At 46.2% G+C, this 26,558-nt stretch overlaps 2 protein-coding genes across 3 annotated transcripts in view; one reads left to right on the top strand and one right to left on the bottom strand.

The window, feature by feature from the left end:
• UVSSA (UV stimulated scaffold protein A) overlaps nucleotides 1–11,237 on the top strand; it is a 58,490-nt gene extending 47,253 nt beyond the window's left edge. For both annotated transcript variants that reach the window (XM_055795433.1, XM_055795434.1), the window contains exons 12-13: nucleotides 3,860–4,043; nucleotides 8,042–11,237. In XM_055795433.1, the coding sequence (XP_055651408.1) occupies nucleotides 3,860–4,043; nucleotides 8,042–8,135 (278 nt within the window). In that variant the 3' untranslated portion in view covers nucleotides 8,136–11,237. The remainder of the gene's footprint in view (nucleotides 1–3,859; nucleotides 4,044–8,041) is intronic.
• A 9,534-nt stretch (nucleotides 11,238–20,771) lies between these two features.
• On the bottom strand, nucleotides 20,772–25,841 carry NKX1-1 (NK1 homeobox 1). Its single transcript, XM_055794130.1, has 3 exons — nucleotides 25,367–25,841; nucleotides 21,373–21,578; nucleotides 20,772–21,299 (listed from the first exon to the last, which is right to left on the bottom strand). The coding sequence occupies exons 1-3, from the start codon at nucleotides 25,839–25,841 to the stop codon at nucleotides 20,772–20,774; spliced, it is 1,209 nt and encodes a 402-aa protein (XP_055650105.1).
• Nucleotides 25,842–26,558: the final 717 nt, after the last annotated feature.

A 26,558-nucleotide genomic window follows, 5' to 3' on the forward strand; every position in this document is an offset into this window, starting at 1 on the left:
TTCCAAGTGGGATAAGACACTTATTTGCAATAGTGCAGCTAAACCTCATTAGTGATGGACAGAAGGTAGATTTTCATAGAGCACTGTGGGGATTGCAACCAGGAAGCTCCTGAAAGTTGACGGACTGCAAAGGAAGATGGAAGAGAGAGATCTATCCAGCAAAGACATAGTATATAATTGGAGGGGGCAGATTTGTTTTCAAAGCTTTTATTTAATCTGCCTTCCTCCACCAGGTCTTAGTTTTCTCTGGTTTAAGCTATTTATTCTAGGTGAGCATTCTGCATTCTAATTTAACTTATCTATAGGCATTATCATTTTGATATCTTGTAGTGTACTCCCATTAAGGAGTTTGTTCTCTCTTAAGCTCTGACTGGCTCAGTATTTCATCAGTTTCACAGTTATATTATTAATGAGGCTACTGAACCTTCCACAAAACATCTTCAGAGCATAAGTTGTTGATCTGTTGTTCAAAAAGGTCTATGTCAAATGAGCCTTCATTTAAATATAAAACTGGTCCACCCAGTTTCCTTTAATTCTGATTTGGCTGTCTTTGAGTGGCTGTGCTTGGCGATTACCAGCACCACACCGATGCAGCAGTTACTGAATGCATTCTGTTTTTTCATGTGTCAAAGTGCTGTGCTTGCAGGTAGTTTCCATCCTTATCCACGTGGAGCTAAGTGCTCTAAACTGGCATCCAGCCAACAGCATGAGTCCAGTTGGGCTCTCACAGCAAAGCCAGGGCAGGGGTGTGGATGGTTTGCTAAAAAGGAGAGTTCCCAACTTAGTTATGACAAACTAAAACTAACAAATTATAGTAGTAGGTGTTCTTGAGGGACTAGTTTCAAACTAGAAACTAATACTCTGGTATAAAAATCACTTGCACTAAAAAATATTGATTATTTTTTTTTCCCTGTGAAATTGCCGCTGCTTGAGGCTAAACGTAATATTTATTTTTATTACAGTGTCAGTTCAGTGTTGTTAGAGGCTTCTCACCTCTGGCCCACAAGGATGTGTATGTTAGTCCCAAACCAGTGTTGACATTGCTGTGTTGCATTATTGAGTGTGGTTGTTAAGCTGAGATGTCATACAAAGGTCCATCCTGTCTGTCCAGGGAGATACTACACAAACTATGGCACTTAATTTATTAGACAAAACCTTACAGGTTTCTAAACCTGTACATATACCAGATGTCACTAAATACTTCTTCACTGTTTTTTGTTGCTTTCTTCATTTCTGTGCCTCACTTCTTATATTTGTTTCGTAATATTTTCATCAGCCTTTTAAAATGGTCTTGTTTGGCAGGTGTCTGGTTGGTTTGCATTAGGGTTTGCTTTTTGGTTTTTGCTTAGTTGTTTGTTTTTTTTTTTTTTTACAAAGGACTTGCAGCAAGTCTGAGCAGTGCTGCTATGGAAAATATACAAGCCCCGTGCAGTAAGAGCTTTGGTCTTACAATTGGCAACATCATTTGCTGATGACAACAGTTTGAAAAATTTCTAAATAGAATTAAAATGTGGGGATCGGCTGCATGTTTAAATTGCACCAAAATCCTTTTGCCTTTTGGATGGTAGGTTTATTTTCATCCTTGTGTGATTGAAGGGGAAAATAATTATGTGGAAGTAATACAGTTCATGTGATAATGATTGTTTTAACAACACTGTCATTGTTATTATGGAGCATTTTTCAGCTTAGTATAAAATTTTGAACTCTAGCTGATGTCCACAAAACGGTGCTTTGGGCTCTTCAGTCCAGATGGTGGAATCAGGTGGGATTACACTGACCTGCTAATCTGCAGTGTTCATCCTTTTCCAATAGTTCGCACACAGGAGCAAATTAAGTGCCTATTTTTTGTGTCAGCCCTGAAGAGTATCTGGTTTTTCAGCCCTTAGTGACTTGTTAACAAACAGGTATCAGGACAGGCTGGTGAAGGCAGGCCGCTGGCCAGTCAGATGTGAAATAGCATCTCTTTACTAACTACAGTATTGATTCCCGCCTACCCTTGCAAACTGTGTAATTTTCTTTTCCCTGCTGCTAAACTCAGTAACAATGTATGAAGAGCTTTAGGGGCCCATCAATGCTCAAAAAGGCTGCTCTTCCCTGGCATTCTATTGATTTTTCTCAAAGGCTTTTAAATTGCTCCTTCATTTTACTCAAATGCTCATTTCATCTCTACTGGATGCCAGCATTTTTTCGTTGTGTTTAAACAATTGCTCCATTCACTGGGTTCCTAAACTGTGACGCCTTCTTATTACTGGGAGATAAACTGTTTAGACAGTTTTCCTTAATCTTGGATTAATCATTCCTGTATCTGAATTGTGCTGTTCTGTATTTCTTCACTTAAAAAAAAAAAAAACAAACCCAAAAAACACAACACACCAAACAGCTCTGTGAGGTCTTATGATCTATCAAATATTTATGTTCTATTTTCTCCCTCTATACTTCCCCTGCTCATTTCTTACACAGCTTCATTTTCCTCATGCTTTTTGGTATGTTGGATTTTAATCAGTCCTCGCTTCCGTGTATCATAGTAAGTTAGATCTAACCTTTCCTTGGAAAATTGCTCTGGTATTCCTAAACACAGTGTTCTTAAGTGAGGACATTGCCTCTGACCTTCCTGATATGTTGTTAGCAATGTTTGTCACACTCAGTGACCATATTGGTGTATAAGTGACATTGTATAGTCATTTAGGACTGTTTATTTTTCTGTATCTACACAGATGTTAAATAAGGGTAGTAGGCATTTGGTGTTACAATTTCTGCAGGCAAGAAAGGCTGAACGACATACAGGAAACTATATGAAAAATGACTGGCAATTACTGGTTGTTAAAATATAGAATTCTGACATTTATGCTGAGTTTGGACCATGTTACTCTTTGAAGTGGTGCTTGCTACATTTTTTTCCAACCCATATGGTCAAAATTTTTGTAATGCAATGCCACTCTTCTGAATTTCCCCTTGAAGATATCCATCCTCTAGCCACATCTTTACTTCCTGCTTTCCACTATATTACCTTGTTCTGATATGCAAGACTAGACATTAAAGGTGAAAGACCATGGCTTCCTCAGAGTTTACAGTCTAAATTGTTCATGCTTTTTCCTGTGGTGGCATCTATGATCAGAATCCATTTACAGTGTGTGGTTGGATTCTGAAGCATTAAGGTTTTGATAAAACTGTAAAACCAAGTTTTTGATGAGATAAATCAACTCTTGTTCTATTATCAGGAGAAGAAACTTGATTTAGATAATTAAACCGAGGAAATGTGGGATATTTAAAAAGTAGTATTTTTTTCAGATGCAAGATTGGGTTCATGGCAACAGAGTCAAGTTGTCTTATTCAAGAACGCTATTTAAGTGTCAGATACCAGTTAATGTTTTGAAGCAAATATGATTGATGCAGAAAAGTTACAAAGTTCTCACCCCTACTCTCCTCAAAAGATAACATATTCCATTTTTTTAAGTTTACTTTTAAGCTTATTCAGAATTTATTTCTGGAGACAAGTTCCTCAGCTACATTGTTGGCATTTTATTCAATTTCTAAATGATGATCACTGTGTTTATGTCACCTTTCCTACATGGAATAGTTTCTTTGGAATGTTGCTACTGTGCTACTGCAAAAACTTAAGTTTTACTGCAGAACAGCTGTATCTACAGCAGCTAATAATAGATACTGATCCCAGACTAGCAGGGTTTTTTTCATCAAGATCTGTTGTTTTGGCTAACTGCTTTATCATCTCCTTCCTTTGTGTATGCAACTTACAGCGCAGCGACTCTGCCCTCGCCTAGCGGTGGCAAGAACCTGCATCTTAGCAGACTGCAAATTCAGGGTTTGGAGTTTCAAAGTGCATGCTTCTTCTTTTAAACAGAATGGCGAGATCCAGAATTCATGAGAGAAGTTGAAGCAGCTACAGGAGTGGATCTTGGTTCCTCTAAAAGTAATGGAAAAGGAGGGAAAAAGAAAGGGAAGAAGAAAAAATATCCAAATTTGACAGACCTGAAGCAGCAAGCTAACACTTCTCGTTCTCGGCTTGAGAAGAAAGTCTTCAATAAGTAAGATGCTTACATGCTCTAAAACCTGTTAAACTGCTGTTTCCCTTTGTCTCAGTGGTGCTTTCTGTTTCTGCTTTAACATGCACTTACCGAACAACTTTCTTTGCTAGCTACAGAGCAGGAATGCCTTCCATATCTCTGGATGGTACAGAGTAACAGATACTGACAACCAAGATTATTTCTTTGTGAATGATTTTCAGCAAATTTTGCAAAATTTCCCTATGAAAGTTGGTGGGTTTTTTTAATCCTTCTTAATTTTGTTCTTAATCCTTTAATTGCTGTAGTGGCTTCTCTGGATGATCATTTATTAATTGGGTGCCACGTTATGTGTGCAAGTAGCACTGATCTGGAAAGATGATGTGTTCGGAGTGACACAACTTAAAACATCAGACACGCTGCAGTAGTGTAGATGGAGTGAAAAATGAAGTTTTTCCTTTTGAAAGCCTTAGATGGGCTGTGCTGAGCAGAACTTCAGTTATTAAAAGGATCTGTCAAAACCCCTTGGCTTTTGGCATTTAGCAGTGTCTTAACGGTTGCCCTTTAACCTCTGATGTATGCTCAGAGACCTTCCCAAACTTTTGACTGCTGCCTGGGCTTCCTGTGTATTTTCTCTCACTCTTGGGTGTACCCAGTTGCTAGCTGGGCCTGATGGAACGCCATCCAATCCAGTATGTACACACAGTGATCCCTTCCTGTGTATTATCCAGTGACATGCTGCCATTGCATTTTTCTCCTCCTTTGCTGAGAATGCATTTAATTGGTTCAGAAAAACATGTGGATCCTTGTGTTACTGTCCTTGTTCACTTACCTCCTGCTGTCATTTGTAAGTATCAAGGACTGGAACCTGCTGCATGTCTCTCTTCAGTGTAAGAGTATGGAGATGATAATTCCCAGACCAGAGACATGTGGACACAGTATTCTTCCCACGATGGTGCAGTTTGTGTTCATCTTCCTTTCCTCCCCGCACATGACAGTAGCTCTTGGCCTACATTTGGCTTGAGAAGAAACTGTTTGGATGACATGGGCATTTAGACACATTGAACAAACGTGTCTGTGACTTATGTAGACATATGCGAGTTAACTTTAAAGCAGGCATGCTAGCTCAGGTGGAAGTGGGAGCCTACCAACCCACCAAGCTGAATGGGTTTTAGAATGTATAGTAGCTCCATACGTCCACTCTGTTATGCCATTTCTGATATCTAGTCTTGGTTAGACGTGGCTGCAGCATAGATTTGCCTAAGCATGCTCTGGTCTTTATCAAATGACAATCAGCTGGAGCTATTTAAAGCGTTTCATATGTCAAAATGAAACCAAAGGAAAGTGAAAAGTGTAAAGCAAAATTATTATTATTATAAAAATCATTAATGGTGGGTTATTCCTTAAACATACTGGACGAGTTGAACAGCATCCAAGGCACAATATTTGTTTACTCTTGTTTTCCCTTTTCGGATGTAATGGTTATAATAACAAAACCAGATCCACATTGCTTTTAGTTATAGAAATTTCACATTTTCTGTGAAATTCACATCACCTGATCTTAGTTAGAAGTCAGAGACATACAGTTCTAATGATCAGAATTTCATATCAGCTTTAACAAAATAAGTTTTAAAAGCTGGTTTTGGTTTACTGTGGTTTGTGCTAATGATTTTGCGCGTGTGTTAGTGCCAGGCATAGCGAATCAAACCTGTCATGTTTTTAATGGGTTTCATGCTTTGCAGCACTAAACAAGATGATAACCTTGGCTCCTTGTAACAACCCCAAATTACTTGAAATGTATAGGTGATAAACCCAGGCTCTAGTCTGCCAATAAAGTTAAGTGAAATTGCACACAGATCATCAAAGTGGGATCTCATTTCATTTACAGTATCGCACAATCCAGTGGTGCTAATGTAAAACCTACATGACATGAAAGTGTCAAGGCCACTCTGCACTGCTAAAGACTCACTTTTCTCCTACCAATTAGGCAATATTTGAAGTACAAAACCATGACCACATTTTCCTTACTCTAGTAACTTAATTGGCAGAATTTTGTTGAAAGTATACCTATTCCAAGGTGTTATTTCAGAATGTTGGTTTTCGTTACAGTTGCTGCTGAGAAAATCTTTAATCCCACCATTTAGAAGTGTTATTAAGAAGTATCCTCTGTTTTCAGATGTTTCAAAATGGCTTTTGAAATGAAGCTGTTACAGAGAGCAGTTAGATAAAACAGAAGCCAACTTGCCTCTTGTCTCTGAGATAACCACAGGAGCACAGCTGGAACAGTATGTAGGACCTGAATCCTGAAAAAGGCTGGTGCATACTACCAGGATGTCTTGTCTTCATTCTACTGCACAGCCTGCAGCATCCTTAGAAGTGATAAAAGGCAGGCTGTAACAACGTAAAGTCTAACAGCAGTAGACTTGAAACCATCCACTTTGTGCGATGCAACTTGGGAACCTCATTTCTGATGTAGAAATCAAAAACGTCAGTCAGTGCCATGTTCTTAAATGAGAGATAGTCCCTCAAACCAAGCCCTTAGCTGGCGTACCTCCTGCCTTGGCAGAGCATCCAGGTTCTTTACAGAGCAGTGTTAGGAGGTATCTTCCCTCTTCATAAATAGAGGCAGGGTGACATACGAGCACACCTGCAAATACCAGCCACAGATTTCTGAGCTTTTTGGCTAGAGGCATCTAGAGTAACCAGTAAAAATGGGAACCCTACAATTCAGTAAAGAACAAAATTCCCTAGGCAAGATGCACTCAGCTGTACACAGCAGCCACTGTAAGTTTCTGTAGGGCAGATGTACACAGCAGAGCATTCTTTTGACTTCTACTACTGCCTTTCTTCTGTTTCCTTACCCCTCTGCAATCATGAACCCATTCTTCTGCCTTACCAGTTAAAGAGTACATATGCCTGCACTCTGTGCCTTTTATGAGAATCTCCTGCTCCTCTTCATGCTGTCTAGGAATAATTTTCTTCACCCTCAAAACCTCAGCTGTGTGATCTCCACTCAAAAGATTGTGAAGGGGAAAATAATGCAGTTGAAAAGCATAGCAGTCACTCCCAAAAGGAGAGAAATCCCTGGGCACCATCTTTACTAGGAGGCAACAATGGCAGCAAATAAAGAGCAGCAACATGAGGGCTAACCCTCATCAGATCCAGAAGCACCAGAAAGCTTGAGAGCTCCAAAGTTAGTACCTTTATTTCCTTTCTGAATCTGAAGAACACACCAGAACCTTCTTGAAGCACAGCGGGCACTGCAGAGGGCTCGAATGCTTGCCCATCATGAGGTAGCAGAGATCCCATTCCACTTGATGTAAGAGTGAGGTATTGAACATACTGTCCTGACTATGCTAAACTCTAAGCACTTAGCTGTTCTGCAGCAGTAATCTATCTCTCTGCACAGAGATACATGGAAATCTCTGGCATCTTCCCAAACTAGTGTTGTGCTTGTGGATTAAATAGCTGCTGCTCAGGAATGGGGCTGCTGCTGCTGTGAGCAAGTGTCTTACTCTGCCCGCAGCCAATGAAGTGGGTTTTTAGCAACCTGTGAAAGGAAAGTTGCTACATGAGTTAGTTATGTGAATGGAACAGCAAGACCTTCTCTCACAAAAGCACGCTAGATTCTGCAGGTTGGATTTTGTAAGGCTTTTAGGCCCTGTTAGATACTTCTAGTTATTTTTTTTCCCCAAGAGCAGTTAAGTGCTTTTGAAAATCAAACTTGCTATGTGTGAATAACAGAAATAATGCTAGGAGGGTGGAATGCACAGCCATTAAACTGAAAGATTTTAATTTGTTTACTCCTGTTAATAAAATCATTGCTGAATTAAACTATTTGTATTGCTGCAGCTAATTTAGTTAACAAGACAAATTTGTTCAGCCTCATCAGTGCAGGGTTCAGAAGCCTGGTAGTGATTAATCATAGTTCGTTTTTTCCCCCCCAACACTCATAAACATTCTCTGAGATGATTGTGCAGAATCAACATAATCATTTTTATTATTTTTTGTTTCTCTTTCAGAGGTGCTGTGAAACGGGTGGTGAAAGCAATGAACCGAATGGATCAAAGAAAGCATGAGAAGTTTGCCAACCAGTTTAACTATGCACTGAATTAAATTGCTAAACAAATTTGCCCTTCATTTTATTAGAAGAGTGCAACTGCACAAAAACTTTCTCGCAGATCTTCATATTTATACTAAAATAGTGCACTAGGTGCATTTTTAGTGGAGCAGTTTTCTGAATTATTTTCATCTTTTAACTTATTGGATAATGAACAGTAATTTTGGCAAAGATGTGATACAGAATGGAATGCATATAACAAGTTGATATTTATTTGCAATGTACATAAAATAGAGCATGTTTTATGACTTGTACATACTCCGGGTAAAACATTCAGATTTTGGTTTTGTTTTCCTTCCAAAGGGACTCATGTAATTTATACCTCCTTTGCCAACATGTGTGTTGTAGTTTGCCTCCACTTTCATGCCTTCAGAAAGAAGATGCCTTAGAAACAATTGGATTTCTACCAGAGATGGCAACACGCAGAGTATTTGCTCAGCCTACTATTCTAGAAAGTGTACCACATCAAGTAGCACAGTGGTTCCTGCAGTACTATTAAAGACCTGTTGTGTGCACACTCAAGAAAATAATCCAAATCAACAGATGCCTTCAGATAATGAATGGAGTGCAGCTGGATTTTAGCAAACTGAAATCCAGGAGTTATTTCAAACCTGGTAGCTGTGGCACCAATAGAGAAGCTGAAATGACAAAGGTCATCCTGGTCTGCTTCTAGTCTTCCCAAGATGGTATCCCAGTATCTTTCAGAATTATATCTGGAAAGCATTTTGTGGAAGTTTGTAGAGATACTCAGCATGTGCTGCTGTTTAGCTGACACCAAAAAGCTCCAGTACAGAGTGAAAGTATGAAGTTTTAAAAAATTGTTCAAGTGGCATACTGTACTAGTGAACTGTCTGGCTTGAATTGGTTAAAATTACATCAGACTTAAGCCTGAGGGTGGATCTAAGGATCCAGATATAAACACAAGCATCTAGACTCTTCTGACTCCAGAGAGTTAAAGTGCATGCTGAGATCAAGCAGCTGGATGTAGTGAGGTTTGTTCTTGGTTGAGTGCTTACCCAGCTCTCCCAAACCTGTTTTGTTGGCTATAGTCATGTCTTAAGCAGAGCGAACCAAATGTTGACTAGTTGTGCTTTTGCAAGGTTTCATACAGCTTTGTGGGTGAAGGAAATCCAGACTATCAAGGAGGACAGAGCATTTGAAAAGCAGTTTCAAAGTGAACTGCAGAAGTCTTCAATAAAACACTGAATACAAATTAAATGGATTCTCTACAGCACTGGCTTAGTCACCTGTTGGAGGTGTTTCCTTATGCATCAAGGGACTATAAGAATTAAAAAAGGAGAAAATTCAAATCCTCCATGTAGCTTTTGATCACCTCAGACAAAAGCTAATTTAAAGTTCTGCCAAGTACCTTTTGACTTGCACAAGCATTGCTTAGAAAACCAATTAATGCTGAATCTTGATAGCTTATCTTGCAAGAGCTCTGCAGTTTGGAAGACAGTTTCCTTCTCAAACACAGACATTTAGAAGATACACTTCTAAGCTACCACAAATAAAATAATAGACAGAACTTCAGAAGATATCTACTGCACTGGAAAGCAAAGCCACTTCTACTGTCAGTCTAGCTAACTTGTCAGTGAAGGCTTTAAGTGAAAATGTAGACAAGACAAACCAAGTTCCCCATCAGGTCAGTTGATGATTTTTAAACTGATTTTATTTCTTATGAAGGATAAAGACCCAAAACCAAAAAACAGCCAACAAACAAAACCCCTCACGTTTGAATGTAATACAGGTCATTGGTTGCTGGGATCCCAGAACAGCCTAAATGAAACTGTTTGATCTTGGAGATTAGCATTCAAAAGAGCCACAAAGGTCACTGTACCACTAATCCAGAGATTCTTGAGCCTGCACAGGCTAAAGGTGTTCATTGAAGGCATGTTTTCTCTTCCCCCCCATCCCCTGTAAAAAGAGTTGTAAAATGATGCTTAACCCTACTTTGCTGTGGACATAAGATGTCAGCACTAAAAAGTTTCTGGCAAACAGTAGGCACACTTTACCCATAGAGTTCCCTTTTTGGGCCTTCAGTAAAATAAAATAAACACAAAGACTGAGATTGTAAAGGGAAATGATAGAAAACTGTAAGAAAGAAGTGTGCTTAGTAAGTAATGCTTCATTAATGATGCTACTTAGTCACATCAGTTCTAGAATTGTTGGGTAAAACTTCTCTGGACTAGTGTGTCCAATCTACCAGTTAAACCTGATCCTACCATGTGATCTATATGCTCTCCCCCTTTCTTTATTAAACACACACATTCAAAAAGGTGTTTAGAAAAACCTCTGTCATGCAGAAAGAGAATTTGCAGAATTGAGGTTTCCCAGCAAGTGACTTGGAGATAGCTGACTGACACAGGTGCATGGACTTTGGGCCAGGTTAGTGATGACTTTTTTTTTTAAAGCTCTTCAATTTTTGTTTTGGTTTTGTTGTAAGAACTTTCCATGTCAGGTGGGGAATATATCCACTTGGATGTAACTTTTTTTTCCTCCTCTTTCTGCCTTGAAGCAAGAAAGACCATTGACCCTCCATAGGAGAAGGTGTTGAACACATCTTCTGTAGCACTGCCTTTAGGATAGCTCTTATCAGCATGTATCCAGTGTTTGAGAAACCCATGCTTCCTCTGCTATGTTAATTATGGCCTCATTTAAACAAATTATTTCTCTACAGGGGCAATTCAGCATATATACACACCGCAGGTCTTGAATTTTGCCACTTCAGCATTCTCATTAGATCTGGTCAGATATAGTTCCAAGGATTTTGGGAACTTTCTCCTTTTCCTGGGTTCATCTGTAGCTCGCTGGAAGAAAATTTTTAAAAAGGCATCTATCTCTAAAGGTTCAGCATGCCTTCATTAAATAAGTCTTTTTAACTTCAAAATAAATCAAGCTACCTTTTATATACACCACACCGCTTTGTGCATCGCTTTACTTGTGGCAATTGACAAATTTGAGGTCTCTGAGCTCACCAGCTTTTCAGTCATCTTAGCTGTTAAACTGTCTGTCTGACATTTCTGCTAGCACTTTTCTACTCTTGTCCTCAGGGCTTCTGGGGAAAAAAAAATAAAATACAAGTTTCATTCATGTAATCTCTGCTTGTGTTTTAGTCTTTATAACTTGCTCAAATGCTTTTGCAATTGTACTGTAACATACTTCTGCTCATTGGGGATATCGCATGTGATTCCTGGGTACCTAAACACCTTGGATGATTTGACCTCTAGAGTGTTAAGGTGAATAGTTGTAATACAGGTTGAATATTCTGTACTTCTAAAAGGACATGGTAACTCTGAGCTGAAGCGAGCTGTGCTAACGCATCCGGGTCATCCTTTTATAACTAGTGCTGAGTGGTAAGACAAGAACTGAAAGTAAAGACTTATCTGGTTGTTCTTACCTGAGCACACGGTTGCATCTGGGAAGTAAAAGCCTGGAAGGAAGAGACTGTAGCATGTATGAATGTAGTGCCCTTTGGAGTGAGGGGTCTGGCCTTCTGATACAAAGCACTTGGTGACATAAATGACCTTGGTATGGAGTTTGTGAGCAGGGCTTCTAAACAAAAATCCTTCAGCACATCCCCTCTGAAGTTACTGAGGCAGGATGATAAGTCCATACTCCTCTTTTTCACAGTATCTTGCAATGTCATTTTCTCTAAACTTACTTGAGGCTTGGCTTTAGCAATCCAGATCTGGCTGAAGAATTCTATTAGAAAACTGTAACTCTCCAAAGCTCTCATAAATTATGTTTGAAAGGTTTATTTGGAGGGGAATTGGGGGTTTTGGAAGCAAGACAAAGAGGCAGGATTTGTAAGCAGTTCTGCATGGATGGTGCATCATGCCATGTAAACAGTTTACAGGCTGGGGAGGACATCAGTGAGTTTCAAAGTGGACATCGTTTAAAAAAAAAAATATTTCTTTTGTGGAAAGCAAAAAATAATAAACCTTTTCCACTTAAAGTGGCTGTGGAAATGGATGATAAGTATGTTCCTAATTATAAGGAGCTAACTAGCCCCAAGCAAGAAGTAGTATGGAATCTCAGGAACCCAGCCAGCAAAACCCTCAACTCGGCATGTATCAAAATAGTTGGGCCAAGGTAGCCATCTGGTGGTCTCTAACACTCAACACTGCAAATACCCGATTGTTACCTCAGCTGTGTTTGTAGCTTGTCCAGTGTTGTTAAACGCATTAATGGTTTTAATAATTAAATGTCTTGGTAGGTTATGCATCAGAAAAGGTAAGGACATCTGGATATTACAGCAGTATGTAAGTGATGAAAATTGGTCATTTAAAACCACGCCTTTTGAAATGATAATACCATATAGGAAACCATCCTGCCTGTACAGTGTAGTCTGACCATGGATCATAGCAAACAGGATGGAAAGGGACCTTCTGCAAACTGGCCTAAAGAAGGTCTAGGTGCCCAAATCCAAGGTATGGTTTAAGTTTCCTGGGCCCCTAAGGGTCTGTACTTGCCATGAGCTGCATTGGCTCAGAGCTCTTGCTTGAGCCTAATGAGACCCAGGGAAAGAATTGTACAAGCACTTGGTAAGACTTGGCGTGGCATGTGTTTTCACACCTTGCCTAACACCCACCAACCATATACCTTTAACAAAATCACTGGTTTTAAACAGGCAGTGATGATCATAGTGCACAGAATAGCTGTCATGCTGGAGCAGACATTCAGGTGAGGTGGAGTTCCAGGTCCCTTCTCAGCCTAAGAGGTGACAACCTCAAGAAGTCACCCAAGCCACAGGTGACTTAAGTGCAAGAGCGCTGAGAGGAAACAGTTTCTATCACCCATTCTTCTGTGGGAACTGAAACTGAACCACAGTGGAGCTAGAAACACTTCATGTAGGAGACTGGACAGAAGGTAAAAAAAAAACCCAAAAAAACAGCTTCCAGATTACAGTGCCCAGAGTGGGGCAAGGGAGGGCTGTATCTGGGTCTTCATCCCCTAGACACCTACCATTGAAAACACCACTGACTTTCATGGAAAGAGCTCCCTCACCAGCTAAAGGAGCTTAGGACCTTAGGACCTCTTAGACACCAAAGCCTAAGAAGGGTGTTATTCTGATAACTACTATAGATCAGTTTCTCTGTATATCCCAGTTTTGGGGTGCACTGGGACAGCTACATTTAAATAAAACCAAAACAATTAACATCCTGTTCCTGGATGAAAATAACACTGGAATTTGTGTCCGGAATTATGAAAGGGAGTTCTGCCCCAAGCAGTGCCCAAGGAAAACCCCACAGTGCCAGGAGTGTGGAGTGAGTCAAGTCTATAGCAAGGTGAGAAAGCAAAAACAGGGTAGAGACTCTGGATGTCAGGGAGGGGTGAGCCAGGAGCAAAAAGGTGAGAACAGAAAGGACAGTGGCCTTCCTGACAAGGGGCACCATCCCACAGCACCCAAACAAAAAAACTGAGCTTGGTAATAGTAACAGAGCCAGCCAGCAGTCCAAAAGTTACCTGGAAGTCCGCCAAGATAACAGGCAAGTCTGGAGCCAAGTCAGTAAGGAAGGATCAGGGGGAGGGTTGGTAAGGGACAAAGCTGAGTGCAGCACCTACACCGCAGCTCAGGCACGGGATTCCAGCTAAATGCCATTCCCCTGCAGCCAGCTGGAGGGCTCAGGGCGGAGAACCTAGTTAGTTCTCTCATAGTTTAGCTGGTTTCACAGCAGCCTGGCCCAAGGCGGTGCAACTGTGCCCTATCGGTGCAGCCCTTGAACGCCCGGCGGGGTGTGGGATGAGGGTACAGAGGAAGGCTACAGAGAAAGATGGTGAAAGGCTAGTGAGAGATGTTGGAGCCTGTTTGTACATGCAGAGCCCTAGGAGCATCCCTCTTAAATGGATGTGGTGATGGACCTTTCCATTACACAATCCTCTACAGAAATTGGAGGAATTAAGCAAAAGGCTGGGAACCCTGACAGAGGCTAAGGCCTCAGAGCAGCAGCCTAGATCGAGACCAGTCTGGACCCTCCCTATCCAGCACCACTGGTGACCCCTTCAGCTGGGAGAGATGCTAAAGATCCCAGAACTTGGCACATCCTCTAAAAAATACATGTGGAGCTGGGTCTGCCTGTCAGCTGGACAAATGGTGACCCGTGGGACAAAGCTACTGCCTTTCCAGCTGCAGGAGTCAGATGCTGCCCCTGAAGGAAAAGAAGGGCGAGTGCTATTAATTACTCATGCTTCTGAGTTGATGCTTTCCCTCTTCTTTATCTCCTTCAAAGCTGATCGAGTGAAGAAAGAAATTAATCCATGTCCTTGTTGAGCCTTTCCTATTAGCTCAGTCCGGGAAGTACAGAGTCTAAATGCAGTACCAGCTCAGGAGAGCCATCTGGGAGCGGGCTCTGCCGTGCAGGGAGTGGGGCATGGTGGTGCGTGTGTGGTGATGGGCTGCACCACAGCCTGGGCAAACTACACTGGGCTTCACTTCACTGCAATCTGTTTCTTCATCCTTAAATGTCTGTCACTTGAATATTGTCATTGGGCTTTTTGGGTAGACTTCCCCTTGCTTTTCTGCCTGTCAGCGCCCTGAGCAAAACCCCGGCTCTTCTGCACCAAGTGCTTGTATGTTTTTGCATTAGCATCAGGAATCCCCTCTGTCAAGGGGTTAAGGAAAAAGCTTATTAAAATCGTTTAAATGTGGTGCTAATTAGTTTAGATGTAATGAGCAGCATTAGGCGTCTGGTTGCTTTGAAAGGGATTGTTGAATAACCATTTCTGCCGACATTCCAATTTGCATAATGACAAGGTGTTGGCATTGCATCCACCATTAATTTGCTATATTTATAATGCCATTATGGAGCCACTCTTATCCTCGCGCACTATAAAAGGTATATGGAAATACAATATATGATTCTGCTTGTTTGGAAATTGCTTTTGGATATCTTTGCATTTTTGTAATAGTATTTTTGGCAGTTGATGGCTAGCAGCACCGGGAGGAGAGTCTGCCACACGTTTTTACTAGGGCTGAAATTAGATGTTGCCTCCACGTGTGCCTGAGTGTTTATTTTCACCAGTACTGAAGCAGAAGCAGCAAATGGGAGAGTGATCGGGTATGCTGCAGAGCGTGCTCAAAGCAAACACAGTTTTTCACTCTGAATCATCACTACAAGGTATAGTGCTGGTGCTTTAAGGCCCAACGAGCATTCTTAATTGCAAATCTCAAAATATTTAGCAGGTCATAGAGAGTGCAGCTTGCTACTACAAATTCTTGGTCAACAGAAGGAGCTGAAGAAGCCCTAGCAGCAGCTCATCCGAGTGCTTTCTTCCCACGCTTCTCTTCCCCTTATGCAGTCTCTGGGGACGGAGGCATAGGAAATAAAGCTTGTCACCCTACACGGAGGCATAGGAAATAAAGCTTGTCACCCTACCTAGGTTAAGCGTGGAAAGGCAGGAAAGAGTCCCTTTACGTCCAGGGCAAGTTCTTGTAATGTATGTATGTGGTTATGGGCAAAAAGAAAGAAAGAGGGGAAAAAAAAAGAAAGAAAATGAGCAACATTCAAGATACTTGTACTAAGGTTAGTAGATTTATTTTCCTTCTCTTGAAAAAGCAGAAGTTTACCAAAGAGGGTGAATCTTTACTGTGTCAGTCATCATCCCACAATAATATTTCTGTGACTTGCAGTTCTTTGCTGTGGTGTCATCCCTCCTTTATTATCGTTGTAAAATGTTTCTGATTTGTAACATTACAGAGAAGAAAGTATAAAAAGTGTATTTTAAAATAAAAAGCCTAGTGCTTTGGGTGGAGCTAGCTACTTTCAGCTAGCTGAAGATTTGTCATGTAATGAGATTAACTTAGTAAATCATATACAGATACTGCCTGACCCTGAATGTCCAGACTTTTGGGCCCTGACCATGATTCGCCCTCTGTGTCCTTGTGTTTCTCTGTTGATACAGGTTGCATCCACAGGATTTCCAGCATCCACAGGATTTCTCCTGATTGGGCACTGCAGACTTAGCAGCTCTAGTTTTCTGAGGCTGTGATAACCTCCCGAGCTGCTTTGAAGCTTATTCTGTAAGATGAATTCACATCTCTGCCAGACAGCATCAGGAAAGTAGAAAGAGCTCTTACTGTCAGGGTTATTTTCACTGTGACAACCATCATTCTGTCCACCTGAGACATCTGTGTAATGTGAGCGTGTGCTTCAGAACAGTATGGGGGCGGGGGGAGGGGAAGCACCCGTCAAAGAATGTGGTTTATGTATGTAAACTGTTAAGGTAAACCCACTTTGTGAGACAAACTGATTAGGATCCCGTGCGTTTACATGCCTGGCCCCTTCATCTTCAGCGTCTGCTCTGACCTGTGCCTTGGTTTACCTCCCAGAATCTGACAAATCTTCCAATTTCATAGAAAATCCTTTTTTTACTTGCTCTTAAAAAAGGCTCTATGACAACCATATTTGCTTACTCTTTAAGGCAGAACCTGAAGATCTGCCCAGACATTGTAAAATCGTGTTCTGTTGAGTATTTTAATACATCTGCATTTGAGCAATACATTTTTATACGTGTAATACAGGAGTTCATGGATATTTGCCAATACAGCAGACTACAAGCAGACACCATGGTGTATTTTGGGGAAATCAATTTAAATTCATACAGTCAAGACTGTATTTTTGATATTTTGCTTATGTAATATAAGAATAGAAACACAAAACATGACTGAGTTCAGTCTGAAACAGAAGGCCTCCAATACATGTGAAAAAAACTGAAGAATTCATCTAAAAAAGTGGCTCACTAAACCCACATTCCCTGCTCAACTGGAAATAATACCAAGAAATTTTGGGGGGTTGATGATATAGGGCACTGGTTTCCAATGATTTGGTATAGCATCAATGACGGTTGTATGTAAGCAATGACACAAAATATTTTGAAATATTTTCAGCTATCTCCCAATCATTTGGAATGTATCCATCTGTATTTCTGTGCTTTTTCCTGTTATTTCAATTATAAAACATTTTAGTGCTGTTTATTCAGTGAATGTGAACAACCGGAACTTGTGCGCTGTACGTTAAATAATTGAAGTAAAATAGATGTAGTTTCCTCTTCTTTTAACTCTTTCATTCATATAGAGAACAATGGCAAGATGCATTTAATGGCTGAATCATTTCTCCCTAATGCAGGCTTGCACCCTTGGATTTAACATTGACTTCATGGGAATTAGTACAAAAATATGCTGATGCTCCAGATCATCTTTGGTACGTGCCAAAAACGTCTACTTGAAAATATTGACTCAGACTCCAAATGTGTGGCTGGGTGTATCTGAGATGAGAATTTGTCCTCTGGCAAATGCTTTGCTAAATGTTCTCTTGAATGTGTTCCGCAGTTTGAATCCCCCAAGACTGAATTTTATGAATGAATAATAAAGTAATTAGAAAAAATTAACTCACAGAATGAACCAGAGCAAACACCTCCTGCTTGTGTCATAATTGTCTTTCCCTCTGTCAGTAGATTCTACTTACACTGCACCGGGGTCTCTGTTCCTCACTGATGACTCACTGAAAACGAGCTGCAATGCCTCCAACAAGCTCGGTGCAGGAGCGCAGAGCATTGCCTGCAGTGCGCAGCGTCAGGTAGGAGCCATATGGGGTCAGTGTGGGGGCTTTGGGGGCTTTTTATGGCTATCTAGTATGACAACCTCAAATTGCTGCATCAAGCCCTGTCTCAGTCTCTTAGAGAGCCAGAGTACCAATGGGCAGGAACACAGATGACAGAGTTAGGACGTTCAGGCAGGTGAGAGCATCCAGCTTTAGCACATGGGGTGTGGAGCATTCAGACCAGGGATGCTCCCAAGAGCTGCCCTGTGCTGACACCACCAGGCCTCTCCCCGGCCAGTCTGTGACCGTGCAGCCTGACCCAACACCACAAACCAGCTGCAGAGCCGTGGTCCAGGGAGCATCGTCTGAATTAGCTCTTTGGTGCTGATACTTAAACAGCCTCTGCATACAGACCGTATCTTGTGACCAACGGGACTGTAGCGTGCCCTGGGCTGCCGCACGGCCTGCGCACCACAAGAGACAGGCGCTGTGGCTGAGGCTCTGCAGTTTTGCTCTTGACTTCTGTGAGCCCAGACATCCAGACGAGGTATTCGAGCAAGGATTATCAATAACTTCCTAAACTCTGCTGAGAAAGATACCTGTGGCTCTGTTTTCAGCACTGCTATAAAATGTGAGAAGCCTTGTTAAATCGAGTTTAATGACTAGGAATCTCAGGCTAACTGACTCCTTCATCCAACAGCTGTGAGTAATAATACTCACATGAACAGGTTTCACTGGCAGGATGCTAACTGACCTGGAGTAGGAAAATCATCTACTCAGAAGCTCTGAGCAGCTCCCTGTTGGAGCTGAATTATTTTCCGCCTGGGGGAATCGTTTGCAGCTCCCGGTGTGCGGGCAGGGTTTGAATTATCTCTTAATTAAGCTGGGTCATGTCCCATCTGAGCTAACCGTTCAGCTGCTACTAGCACCTGCTCAATCCTGGTCAGCAAAGGGTTAGTTTTAGTGTGGAAGAGTCTCCCGAGTATCTGTTTCCCAGTTGAGCTGGTCTTCTCCTGCCAGTAAAAGCCGCGCAGAGCTGTGCTCCAAGCACTACTTATGATGCTTGCCCTGAAATTTCTCTTCAGAGCATCTTCTATCGTAAAGGTTCTTATTTTCACAAATGCGAATGAGTCTGGTTCCAGACTCCTGGCACTTGCAAGCTTCTAAACGAGGTGGGAAGAGCACCCGAAGCGGAGCCCGCAGCATCCCTGCTCTGTTCCCGCACCCACCCGCACCCTGGAAACCGCTGTCCCTGCGTGGGACTGCGCATCCGCTGTCCATGCGTGGGTCTGCGCATCTGTAGCATTAGCCATCCCTGCAGATTTTCTTTCCACAACAGCTGAGTTCTTCCTACAGCGGGTGTGCGGGAGCGGGAGGCGGCTGCGGAGCGCCGGGCCGGGCGCGGTGCCTCTGCCCCAGGCCGGGGGCAGCTGGGGAAGCCGGGGGAGCCGGGGCAGCCGAGCCCGGGTACCTTGGCCGTCGGGCAGCGGGGGACGGGTGCGCAGCCTTCATCCCCTCTCTGCTCCCCAAAATCGCTCCGGAAAACACTGGTTTCTTAAGATTACCCCTGGGAAGGGGGACGTTAAAATTCTACGGGAAAAAAAAATAAAAAAAAAGGGGGAGAGGGACACAAAAACCAAAACCTAGTGGGAAGCGAGAGCTGTTCCCTGGGCCCACGCAGGGAGTGCAGAACCGGGAGAAACGCGTCCCCGCAGCGTCCCCGGCACCCCTCACAGCCGCAGCCAGCTCGGGGTGCTCAAAGCGGTTCTAGACTTTTTCTTCGAAATTAAGAAAAAATATAATAAAGTAAGGATTATAACAGAGTGCCTTTGATACTAGTTTTAAAGTAATTAGGAGAAAGGGGATGGAAAGATTAATTTCTTTTTTAAAGTGGAGGAATCTGGATGAAAGAAACGATTTGCTCAATTTACATAAATCCAAAATATCAGACTCCCGGTCTGCGGCAACACAGGAGAGATGGCGAATTCTATACGAGAAAAATAAAAAGATTTTTTTTTTTGTCTTAATATTGCACAACAGCAATCGGCAAAGTCAATTAAGAAAATGCAAACAAGGGAACTCAGAAACAAAGGCTATTTGCGTCTAAGAAATACGCTCTCAGAGTAAACGAAACGAGTAAAAGATGCTGCAAGACATCCCTCCAAACGCCTCATGAGCCAGGCGTTTTCCAGAGGAAACTTGTTAGGCACCAAATCAGCAGAAACCCAGGACTCAGCACCACGGGAAGCCGCCGTTTCCTTAAAGTTTATTGATTGATTTAAAGTGTTTAGCAAACAAAGTGCTTTCCGTATCATCTCTTGCTCATTACTCCCATACCTTATACATTAATTATAAAGTTAAAACTTTTTTTTTTTTTTTTTGTAACAACCAGAAATATACAGAACTGATTAACGTAAAAAAAAACCCCAACCCCGCGCCCCAGCAGCCGCCCCCTCGGCCCCCTCCCCGCCCGTCCGCAGCGGCTCCTCCAGGGTCGGGTTTCGTTGCAGAGTGACGTATGTAAAAAAAATCTGTCGTCACCGTGAGGTCACGGGAGGCAGCGGCGCATCGTTGCCTCGGCAGTGTCGAGGGACAGGACCGATAGTTCTCTGTTTTACCCTGAGAGTCAAATGGGTACGTAATCTTTTTTTTTTTTTTTTTTAAGTTTTTGACGAGTGGCCAGACCAGAATAAAAACCAAGCCCCAAAAAAATAATAAAAATCAACCCACATAGCAACGAGGGACGGTGAAAATAAAAATACAGGTAACGATGATTTACATCTACTCGTATGTACACGGGGGAGGGAGGTTTTCCTCCTCCTCCCCCCTCAGAAGCGCCGTCCGGACACATCGCATATAAAAAGGGTCGTAGAAATGATGGCGGGCGGCGGGCTCGGGGGCCGGGGCTGGGGGTGGCCGGAGCCCCGGTGTCGCTGCCAGGCGGCTGTGGATGTCACCTCTCGGGGCGGGGGCAGAAGCCGCCCGGCGCCCCGAGCGCCCGAGCCGGGCGGGCCCTGAGGGGCGGCGGGGTGCAGCGGGAAGGGGCCGGGGGGCGAGCAGCAGGAGGAGGGGGAGGAAGGGGCGTCGGGCTTATAGGTGCGGGGTGTAGAAAGCCGGAGCGCCGTAAGTCTGCGAGCCCAGGACGAAGGGCGAGAGGACGGCGGGGCTGGGCAGGAAGGGCAGCTGGGCGGCGCAGACCAGCCCGCCGGCGGGGTGCCCGGCGTAGCTGCCGGGCCCGTGCATGGAGAGCGGGTTGCCCATGGGCGGCGAGTGGCTGAGGGGGCTGAGCCCCCCCGCTAGCGCCCCGCCGCCCAGCCCGCCTCCCGCCCCGCCGCCGCCGCCGCCACCGCCGGTGGGCGCGCTGGTGTCGGCCCCCGGGTTCTGCTTCTTCCACTTGGTGCGGCGGTTCTGGAACCAGATCTTCACCTGCGTCTCGGTGAGGCTGAGGGAGAGCGCCAGGTTGAGGCGCTCGCAGACCGACAGGTACCGCGTGGACTTGAACTTGTTCTCCAGCGCCACCAGCTGCTCGTAGGTGAAAGCTGTCCGCGCCCGCCGGGGCTTGCCCGACTTGGAGTCCGAGCCCGTCCGCTTCCGCTTGGGCTTGGCCTGCTGCTGGCTCTGCGGCGGCCCGCCGGGACCCGCCGCCGGCTGCTGGGGCGGCGGCGGCGGCGGCGGCGGGGGGGGGCGGGACGCAGCCCGGTTCGGCCGCCTCGGCGTGGAGGTGGCCCGGGTCGGCCTCGCCGGGCGCCGCCGAGCTGCTGCCGCCGCTGCTGCTGCTGCTGCTGCTCTCCTCGCTGCACAGCTCCTCGTCGTCCGGCAGCTCGCTGTCGGGGCTGCGGCTCGGCCGGCTGCTGTAGTCGAGGTCGCAGTCCTCGGCCTTGTAGAGCTCGCCGTCCTCTGCGGGCAACCGACAGCCGCTGTTAGGCCTCGCCGCCGACGGACCCAGCCCCCGCCCCGTCCCGACCCCGGGCCCCTCCCGGGCTGAGGGGCAGCGAGGGGACACCGGCCGCGCCGCGGGGCAGACTCAGCCCCGCTGCTCCTGGGACAGGGGGACGCGGGAGCCCGGCCCCCCCGCCCCGGCCCTGCGTCGGGGACGCGCTGGGAGCGGGGGGAACAAGGCGAGGAGCCGCTCAGGAGCGGCCGTGATGGGGCTCCGAGCCCCCTCCGAGGCCGTCCCGGGGGCTGCGGGGCCGGGGAAGGGCTGCCCAGCCCGGGGAGGCTTTGCCAGCGCTGCCCCTTCCCCGCCGCCCACCGTGGGCGACAGCTGGCATAGGGGCGCGCCCCCCCCCCCCCCGCCCCCGCCGCCAGCGCCCCCCGCGACCCGCTCGGGGGCTGTGGGGAGGGAACGGGGGGGGTCCCCACGCCCCCCGCCCGTCCCCAGCCGGCAGCGGAGGTGCCACATCGCTGGTCAGAGTTTTAGCAGCGGAACCTCCGCATCGGTGGGAGGTTTGCCCGGTTTTGCTCGGGCGTTTTTAACCGTTTCCTCGCCTGGTTTGACCTCTTGTCACTCGCTGAGATGGAAGTATTAAAGCGGAGTAAATACTTGTATTGATTAGCAGAGCAGATACAAACTTAATTAAACTCATTTTGTGTAATGTACAAACTAGTTAATGGTCATTTAATTTATTTGGGTTTATATTACGCTCCAATTAGCGGGTCTTCATCGGAGAGCAGGGTAATTATCCGATATTTAAGGCTATTGGACTTCTGCTGACGGTTCTGTCATTATGAAGCCTGAAAGCAAATGGCGTTTTCCAGTGCAGAGCCTGACCCTGGCCGGGGGCTCGGGCTCCTCGGGGGTCGCCGGGCGGGGACCCCCGCCGCAGGGGCGCGGGGCGCGGGAGGCACCGCGGGCAGGTCGTGGAGCAGAGGCCCACGGGTACCCTCCTTTTAGCGGTTTTCGAGTTCTTAGAGTGCTTTTAAACACTTCTAAACTTCCCTCCGCTCGCACCTGCATCGGGGGTGCAACTCCGGGAACCCCCGAATCAAGGGCTCCTTTAACTTGGTTAACCGAGGCAGGCAGATAGAAAGCGAAACGCTCATCTGTCACCCCTATCCCGGGCGTGCTTGAGCTGGTTTTAATCCTAAAAAAACCTGAACACGCTATTGCACCTCAAACTCGGTCCATACCCTAAACGCCGGACACCCGACGGCCCGTATATACGATTAGGGGTGCTCTTAAAAAGTGTCTTGTTCGACGAGCTAACATCGGACGTGGCTGGCTCACGAAGAGAAAGAGGGACAGGGAAGTTTATTGTAATCCTTATCACCCGGAAAATATCTCTTAATAACTTGGGGTTCATTAAGAATCCTTTCCATCTCTCCGTTCACATCGGCGCACGGAACACGCAGTGACCTCCGCGCCCAGCCGTGAGCCCCGCCGGGTTTGTCCCAGCCCCGCACAGGGGGTGCGGACGAACAGCTAGCAACCTGTAGAATCCGCTACAAATTGCAGCGCGTAATTTTGTGCAACAACAGTTCGTAAAAAGTGCGCGTAGCTACGGCTGCGGGGCAGCCCCGAGGCTGAGCCGAACGCCGGCGCGCAGCGCCCGACCGCGCAGCGGGCAGGGAGCGGGCAGCTGCTCTTTCAGAGTTTATTTCTTTTCTTTTTTTTTTTTTTTTTTCCTTCCTCCCCAGTAAACTCTATGAAATCCCAGCCGTAGCTCACCTACAATTTTCTTTAAAGAGAAAGATGCAGCGCGAATACGATGGGTGATGGGGCTTGACGCTGGGCTTGCAATTTTGTTTCTGGAAGATGTTAAATGTTAATTTAATACGGAGTTTTAACTATTTTTTTTAACAGTAGATGAGTTTTACGAGCGGTGCGCGACAAGCGCTGTTTTCACTCTCCTTTTACCAGAAAGCCTTTGCATTTTCCGGGCGTTGGTACTTTTCTGGCCAGAGCCACTTTTCGGAACACTTCTCCTAAATGAAACCACTGCTTGAGCTAATATTAATCACGGCGGGGAAAGGGAGGAATTAAGCATCGTGATTTTCGAGCAGTCCTGGCTCTATTCGCGACTCTTGCCATAATATTAAGGCGGTAGGACCGAAGAGCTGAACGTTCGAAGTGTCCGGGACACTTGTCAGCAGACGAAGCGCACCGCTCCGAGATGCCTCCAAATATATTTATTTTTAGAGAAGGGATAGAGTTGCATTTCTCTCCTTGTCTGGAGATAAAAGCGTGAGATTAGCCACAGGCTGACCTCGTCAGTCTTTCTGATCGCTCAGATCTATTTAGTATGACAAAAAGTCAGATGAGTTTAAAGGAATAATTACCCCAGCTGCGCACTGCTTTTAGAAATCTCTTCCGAATTCTGTTAATGCCCCGCTCCTGCTTTTTTGCTGTAGAGATGAAAAATGCCTCTGTTGTGTAAGGCTCGGGCTGGAGCAGATTCCAGAACTCTTTCGCTGCCTAATTTTAATGGAAAGAGCCATGCTGTGGCGGGATTAGAAAACTCCGAGTCCTCTCCCGCCCCAGACGCAGAGAAATTATTTTTCCCTGTCCGAGAAGTTTATCCCCCGCCACCAGCGGCCCCTTCTCCCTCCTCTCAGGACACAGAACAGATATTTTCCCACAGCTATCGTCTTTTACTCGGAAACCCTCCGCTATCCCCCGAGTCGCGGTGTTTAGAGGTGAGAAAGTTGGGATATTTGGACCCAGAAAGAAAAAGCAATCTAGAGCTCGGGTCGAATGCAATTCCCGATCAATAGCGAGCCCTAATAAGTGTAATAGGTTTTAATCGAGTAATTATCCGAATTTTGACCCTATAATTTAGATGTTAGGGAAGAGTTTGCAAGGTGCTTGAAAGAGATATGCACAATTCGATAATAGGATATCGATCCAGGCAGTCCTACATGCCACTCTGGGGCGATTTCCCCCATTATCCAGCCTCTTTACGCTGCTAAGCACATTTTACCTTAAATGTAATCGAAGGAATTTAATTGTTTTTCCAGAGATAACCAGCATTTTGTCACAATTAGTCTGATTTGTCCTAAAAAAAGCCAAGGGAGAGAGAAAATTGAATCTGTCGCCCAGAGCAACGGGCAGCAGGCTGCGGGGGGGAAGAGACGGGGACAGCGGGGCTGGAGAGAAGGTGCATAAAAGTCATAAATGCCTGGGGGGACCCACGCGTGGAGGGGGTGCGTGGGGGCACGGAGAGAAGGGTTCTCCTTGCCGGGGCCGGAGCTCCGGGCCCGCCGCAGCCTCAGCTCCAGGAGCCGCTTAACAAGTTTGCCCGAGCCGGGGCTCGCACCCAGGGCTGCCTCCTCCCAAGAGGAGGAAGAGGATGGCGGGATCCCTCCCCCACGCAGCCGGCCCGGCACCGATCCTGCCTCTCCCGGGGATGCGCAGGTCGGACAGCGCGGGGTGCCCCCGCCGAGCCGAGCCCGGCCGGTGCCGCGCCCCGGGGCCACGCCGCCAGCCGCGGGGGGATGCGCCCGCCCCTCCGCCCGGCAGGGCCCCGGCCCGACGCGCTTCCCCACCTCTTGCCATCTCGTAGCAGGAGCGCAGGGAGCGTTTGCCCTTCCCCGGGAGCCGGCTGCTCCCAGGGCTGCCGGCGGGGGACCGGCGGTCTTTACAAGCATGCAAGCCCCTTCCTCGGGGGAGCTGAGTGCAGCCCCCCCCATGGCGGGGGCGGGAAGGGGGGGGGGGGGGCCGCCTGCGAGCCCCCAGACCTACTTACTGATCAGGTCTGCGGACTTCTTGCACGTGTCGAAATCTTCGGCGAGAGCCTTTTGCTCGGCCAGCTCCGTCCCTGAGTCCTCGGGCTTATCCTCCGCCCCCAGCGTGAAGTCGGTGCCCACCGATTTGTACAAGACGGCGCACTGCCTCCTCTTGCTGTTGAATTTGTTAGGGTCCAGGATGTCAAGCACGGAGAAGGAGGTGGTTCTGTGCACCATGGGCAGCGCGGCCACTGCCCCCTCTTGTCCGGGGGTGTTGCTCTGGTTGTCCCCTTGCCTGTCCCTATTTCCAGGGCAGGAGTAGAGCGGCAGCTCGCCGCCGGCCGACAGCCGCTGCTCCCCATGGCTGTCCATGCCTTCCCCGTGCAAGCCGCAGGGCTCCCCGCCGATGCCCGCCGCGGCTGCGGGGGCTGTCACCGCCGCGGCTGCCGCTGCCGGGATGGAGATGTCACCGACCTTGTCTCTGCTCACATTCATGACTCTTTGCAGAGCCCCTCTGGGTTGCAACTTCTCCCCCCCCCCTCCCCCCCCCCCCTCCGCCTTGCTCCCCCCCCCCCCCTCCCCTTCCCCCGGCGAAGTTGAGCTGGAAACTCCTCCCCGGCCCCGCTCGGCTCGGGGGCGAGCGCTGCCTGCAGCTCCCCGGGCTGCGCTGGGGCCGGCCGGCCGGCAGCCTCCGGGAGAGGCAGGAGTCACAAGGTGATGCTCGGCTCAGAGCCTCCACTCAGCTGCTCCTTCTTCCTTCTCATCATCCTCACCAGGCTGCCCAGGCGCTCCTGCACACACCGCCCTCCCCCCGCACACATACAGAGGCAAGGCTCTATCTTATTTATGCATTCATATTTAGCACTGGGTTGTAATTGGCTACAAATTAATCCCTTGCCCATAATAGTCTGTAATCTTCATCACTGGAGGAGAGACACGGTGAAAGTGTGTGCCGGGGGGAGGGGGGCAGCGGGGGAGAGAGCGAATGAAGGATGGTGTTGGCTGTGATATACTTGGCTGTCAGCTCTGTTTCAGCACACCTCCACTCATCTGGAAAGCATCTAAATAGCCTTATTTGGAGAAGTGGGAGGAGATGACGCTTTCTTTTAAATAATTGCGGGATCAATATAAAGAAGATATTATATACAGAAAATGGGAACTAAAGGTCTTCCACCCCTAATAGTGGAGTTAGATGATCAAAAGGGGATTATG

Source organism: Falco peregrinus, chromosome 2, assembly GCF_023634155.1.
Source record: "Falco peregrinus isolate bFalPer1 chromosome 2, bFalPer1.pri, whole genome shotgun sequence".
NCBI lineage: Eukaryota > Metazoa > Chordata > Aves > Falconiformes > Falconidae > Falco > Falco peregrinus.